The sequence below is a fragment of the Mytilus californianus genome, unplaced genomic scaffold, assembly GCF_021869535.1.
Source record: "Mytilus californianus isolate M0D057914Y unplaced genomic scaffold, xbMytCali1.0.p SCAF_7, whole genome shotgun sequence".
In the NCBI taxonomy this organism is placed as follows: Eukaryota; Metazoa; Mollusca; class Bivalvia; order Mytilida; family Mytilidae; genus Mytilus; species Mytilus californianus.
The window spans coordinates 88,916,505-88,922,569 of NW_026262723.1; the positions used below are offsets into that span (position 1 = coordinate 88,916,505).

Consider the following 6,065-nt stretch of genomic DNA (forward strand, 5'->3'; position numbering starts at 1 on the left):
TGCTTAGTACATAAATGCATATACTAGGCATTTGTTTAACGCTCCCTTTCAGACTGGACGTGACTGCGTATTTATACATCTCATACAGACAACAGAACAATCCTCCAGGATGGTCACTTGTCACCAGTTTGGAGAAATCGATGTAAGCTGTCGACCCAAATAAACATTCAATGTCAATCCCAAACGAATTAACCCAAAATATAAAGTGTAACCTTGCCATGAAAAAAAAAGCAGATGAGCTGAAGAAATTAAAACGCGCATAAACTTTTAAATGTTCAACGTATGATTCTAAGATATTGGCGGAAAAGAGAAGAAAACTGATACAATTCGATTATAAAATATTCCACCTTTTAAAAAGAATCGTTGTTTTTCCGGACTGAGAACTTAGGCCTAATGTGTACGAAATTTCCCCCAAAAAATAAAGTGTAATCTTGTCATTAAAAACAAACATTATGAGCTGAAGAAATTGAAACGCGCATAAACTTTAAAATTTTCAACGTATGATTTTAAGATATTGGCGGAAAAGAGAACAAAACTGTATCAATTCGATTATAAAATATTCTTCCTTTAATAAAAAAAATCGTTGTTTTTCCGGACTGAGAACTTAGGCCTAATGTGTACGAAATTTACCCCAAAAATAAAGTGTAATCTTGCCATTAAAAACAAACATTATGAGCTGAAGAAATTGAGACGCGCATAAACTTTAAAATTTTCAACGTATGATTCTAAGATATTGGCGGAAAAGAGAAGAAAACTGTTACAATTCGATTATAAAATATTCTTCCTTTAAAAAAAATCGTTGTTATTCCGGACAGAGAACTTAGGCCTAATGTGTACGAAATTTACCCCAAAAATAAAGTGTAATCTTGCCATTAAAAACAAACATTATGAGCTGAAGAAATTGAGACGCGCATAAACTTTAAAATTTTCTTATATATGTATCCCTCTTGAATTAATTTATAGTACGCCCATTCACTTCACATATTATTGAAAAACAACACTCGAATTGATACAAGCCATCTGGGATGAATTGAGAAACACCTAGAAATTAGCTGATACAAAACTTTATATTACCGTCGAATCTTGATTATATTGACTTAAACAATTAGCGAATATAAAAACGACGGATTTATTTTATTGGTCGCATAAGAACCCAATAATTATATTTTATTAATTAAAGTGTGGATTTTCAATATGTTGTTGTTATTTTGATAAAATGAAACTTGTTAACCCATGCCAAACTGACTCATAAGCTAAGCTGCTTTGAGTTGATCTTTTGGTTTTCATTTGGATAGCAGTGTATACTGGATATCCAAGTTTGAAAACATTAAGATGCTGTCTTATTTTTCACAAGTTACTCCAACCATTTCACATACTACATTATCAACTCTGCGACATGATAATACTTCAACAAGTTTAGTTGGTCACAGAACTACGACCGGTGCACAGCAAAAGGTTGTTAGTTTCGTCATTCCTGCAGACCGTTTACTTCCGGAGCCACATCCAAAATATCTGACTGACATCTTTTTTGTTCTGTTTGTTATGATAATTTTCTTTTCGGTTGTTGGAAACGGCTTGGTTATCGCCATTTCTGTCAAAGCCCGAAAATTGAAAACAGTGACTGACATTTACATAATGTCACTTGCCATAAACGATTTACTTATAGCTACATTAAATATGCCATTTCAGCTTTACTTTACCGTGGTAAATGAATGGATGACGGGTGGAAAGACAGGCGAAGCATTGTGCAAGTTTACTAATTATATACAAGGATGTACTATTATTTCAAGCATCTTCACTTTACTGGCCATTGCAGTAGACAGGTAAGTCACCACAGCAAATAATTCCTATTAGTTCTGATGACAATCTTACTTCTAAAGATATGAAGTCGTGTTAACCTCCAGGAAATTTTGTCTCCATATATGACGATTCAATGTTTAAGATAAAGAACAGAAAGATAGTTATCTAACATTTTAGTTCGTCCTCAATATATCTACTTTAGATATTGTTTTTCAAAAAATAATCAGTATAGTTCACAAATCATGATTTTGAAATTATTTAACTCTGCGTTTCATGTCTTCCCAAATAAAAATCGTAAAATTGATAGTATCACTGAGTATGACTGTGCTTCAAGTTTTCATATGTTTACCAAAGCGTTAGTTTAATCATAAGTGCCGCAACAAGGGACGTCTTTATTTTTCTCAAGATTTGATTTAGTTTTAACCTTTGTGTTATGTTTGTGTCAAAAGTTATAAAAATTACAGTTTATACGCCGTAAAATCATTCTATAATAAGATTATTTATCTGTCACCTGGCTGGTTACGCAGAACTCTAAAGTATTATTTGAAGATTTATACAGTGTTACATTTTATAACTCGTATGAGATATCGTTGCATACAAAAGTAAAATATGAAAACCATTCCATAATTTCAAATATTAAGTAAGACACAAGATGACAATTTGAAAAACGTAACGTTTGTTCAGAAATTGGTATATGGACTGTTGTAGAAAATTTACAATTATTGAAAGTGTTGAAGTCCAATGTTTTATGTTAATGTCTTTTGCAAGTAAAATTATACCATATGTCAGGGCATGATACTGGTCATATGCAAAAAGGTATGAAACAAGTATTTTTTCAAGAAATAGTGGCAGTGAGAGTTAATATATAAACTGATCAGTATCGCATTTAATCACTTTCATGTCATTTTGTAGGTATTTCGTCATTTGCCGAGCAAAAATTTCTCAACAGAGACATAGACAGAAAACCGCTATTATCGCCGTAATCGCGGTTTGGATTGTATCTATGTTGATAGTCATACCACATCTTTTATACCAAAAACTCCAAATCAGGCTAAAAATTTCAACTATAAATGGTTTACTATTTTTTGACGGTATTAGATATATATGTGTCGAAGAGTTCCCATCATACCCTGTAATCAACGCACAGCGGCTTTATTCACTGATCCAATACATTGGTTGCTATCTTATACCTGTTGTCATCATGGCGTTTACGTACGGTAGAATAGGTCATCGGCTCTGGATTCATCAGCCCATCGGAGATATCCTGGCCAATCCAAGAAACCATGGTCACATCATCAAGCAAAAGAAACGGATTATTCGAATGTTGATGCTACTGTTCTTATCTTTCACTTTGCTATGGTTTCCGTTTTTCACCTTTGCGTTGTATTCGGAATATGTTGCCATAGATAAATCTTATCGTGTTAAGTTAACTGCTCTAAAGTTAGTCGGGTATAGTAATTGCTGCGTGAATCCAATCATATACACATTTTTGAACAAAAATTTTAGACAAGATTTGTCGAACTTGTTCTGCAGGAAAACAACAGCACTTTCTAATCAAAGACGTCCCTACGAAACAGGCAATCAAACTGGGAATAGTAGATTTTAACATGTACTTTCTGACACCAATATGCAGAGGCATAATACATATCAAATTGCCGTAATCTTGAAGAATTTCTCAGTAATTGACAACAAATGCATATTCAATACCTTTATCAGTATGTGTTTTAGCCATTAGAAAAAAAAACCTAATATCTGTGATACAGTTTAATATACAAGAGACAGGAACAAAGGATAAGACACAAGTAAAAGATGCATATAAATGAATGAATGAATAAATGAATAAATGAATATTTTAATATTTAAGTGCAGCCTGAATTATAACAACCAGTCATGTTCAAATATACAAATGACTTTCAGTCAGCCAAATAGACCTAAGATGCACTGTTATGATGTGATACGCATTATGTTTTTATTATTGAAAAGAAAAAAGAAAAAAGTCCTGATTTAAACGAAAATATAGTAAGGCACGTAATCAATTGACCACAGACTGTCTGATAGTATAACAGTTCAAAATAAAGCTAGAAACAAGCTTGCTGTAATTACAAAATATATGTGTTAATCTGATGTTTATTGGTAGTGTATTTAAATCTATGTTGTAATTGTCTCGGATGTCGTTGAATAGTGGTGTTCTCAATGGTTCGTTGCATTTACAGTACAGCGTAAAATGGGTGTTGTCCTCTTTGGATTGAGACTTGCACATTTACATAGGCGTTGATCAAGTGGCACATTTCGAAATCTACCCTTTTCAATCTCTAAAGGTTATATTTCGCTTGGCATCCAGGATATTACAGATATTTGTTGTCTTGACAAACATTTCTTCAAGTATGGCTTTACCTTGAAATCAGTTTTAATGTTTTAGCATGTGCGCAATTTAGGCAAAACTTATAGGTTACAAGAGCGCAATTATTTGTAATGCATTTTTCATAGGACCCCAGTGGTATTCAAAAATTTATTTCTTGAAGAATAAACAAACTAGATAAAAATGGGTAGCAGTTCCTGTGACTAGAGATGTCAGCCTTTTATTACAGCAAAAAAAAAAGTATATGGTCATGCGGCAAAAAGTGCCCTAAAATGCAGTTGTTATGGAAGCTTCCAAATTCTGCACTAAATTGGAAAGGTTAATTTTGAATGGCTCCTCAGTTAATAAAAAAAATATATCTTCTACACATTGTGAATTGTGAATTTAATTTTCACCTATTTCCAAACTTAATGGATAAGCTTTCAAATAAAAAATAATTCCAACCTGCATCATCCAATCAGGAGCCTCAAAGTTTTTTATTCTGAGTACCATCTTGGGGTAAAAATTTTGCCGGTTGAATGTAAACAAATAATTGCGCTCTTGTAACCTATAGAAAGAATAAAATTGACTCGAATCAGGACAAAAATGTATCTGTTTAACACAGAACTTATATAAGGAAGAAATACCAAGTGTGGAAGAAATTGGTTGAGTTACTTAAGAGAAACTACCATATGAAAGAGCAACCCGTGCATTGCGGCCACAGAGGAATTTCATCTACAGATTTCAAGAATGCTGTCATGAAAATAAAAAAATTACCATTAAATAACATTAAAAGTTCATTTGTTTAGTGTTTTTGTTTATAAAATTAACATTTCTCTTTATGCATGTACAAGTTGAATCAAATGTTCATTCAGGGTGGATTCTACCCTTACTTTTCTTAAAGTTGTCAAAATTAGCAAAATTTTGGACTTTTTGTCATATATTTTTGAAAATAAAGTGTACTGAAGATGCACTCTGGATCTTTATCATTTATATTTTTATTACTGAAGATAAGAGATACAGGAATGATAGCAATTAAAAGTGGTTGTCTTCATAATGGTTATAAAAAAATCCAAAGTTTATCATATGGCCTGTTCAGAGAATTTGTCACAAATCATGATTTTGAAATTATTTAACTCTGCGTTTCATGTCTTCCCAAATAAAAATCGTAAAATTGATAGTATCACTGAGTATGACTGTGCTTCAAGTTTTCATATGTTTACCAAAGCGTTAGTTTAATCATAAGTGCCGCAACAAGGGACGTCTTTATTTTTCTCAAGATTTGATTTAGTTTTAACCTTTGTGTTATGTTTGTGTCAAAAGTTATAAAAATTACAGTGTATACGCCGTAAAATCATTCTATAATAAGATTATTTATCTGTCACCTGGCTGGTTACGCAGAACTCTAAAGTATTATTTGAAGATTTATACAGTGTTACATTTTATAACTCGTATGAGATATCGTTGCATACAAAAGTAAAATATGAAAACCATTCCATAATTTCAAATATTAAGTAAGACACAAGATGACAATTTGAAAAACGTAACGTTTGTTCAGAAATTGGTATATGGACTGTTGTAGAAAATTTACAATTATTGAAAGTGTTGAAGTCCAATGTTTTATGTTAATGTCTTTTGCAAGTAAAATTATACCATATGTCAGGGCATGATACTGGTCATATGCAAAAAGGTATGAAACAAGTATTTTTTCAAGAAATAGTGGCAGTGAGAGTTAATATATAAACTGATCAGTATCGCATTTAATCACTTTCATGTCATTTTGTAGGTATTTCGTCATTTGCCGAGCAAAAATTTCTCAACAGAGACATAGACAGAAAACCGCTATTATCGCCGTAATCGCGGTTTGGATTGTATCTATGTTGATAGTCATACCACATCTTTTATACCAAAAACTCCAAATCAGGCT

The 6,065-nt window shown here is 32.2% G+C and overlaps 1 protein-coding gene across 1 annotated transcript; it reads left to right on the forward strand.

Annotated features, from left to right (window-relative positions):
- Nucleotides 1-1,332: 1,332 nt before the first annotated feature.
- On the forward strand, nucleotides 1,333-3,978 carry LOC127709550 (cholecystokinin receptor type A-like). The gene is made up of 2 exons (XM_052215155.1): nucleotides 1,333-1,823; nucleotides 2,713-3,978. Exons 1-2 carry the CDS (start codon nucleotides 1,333-1,335, stop codon nucleotides 3,404-3,406), a joined length of 1,185 nt encoding a protein of 394 aa, XP_052071115.1. The 3' UTR covers nucleotides 3,407-3,978.
- The last annotated feature ends 2,087 nt before the right edge of the window (nucleotides 3,979-6,065 follow it).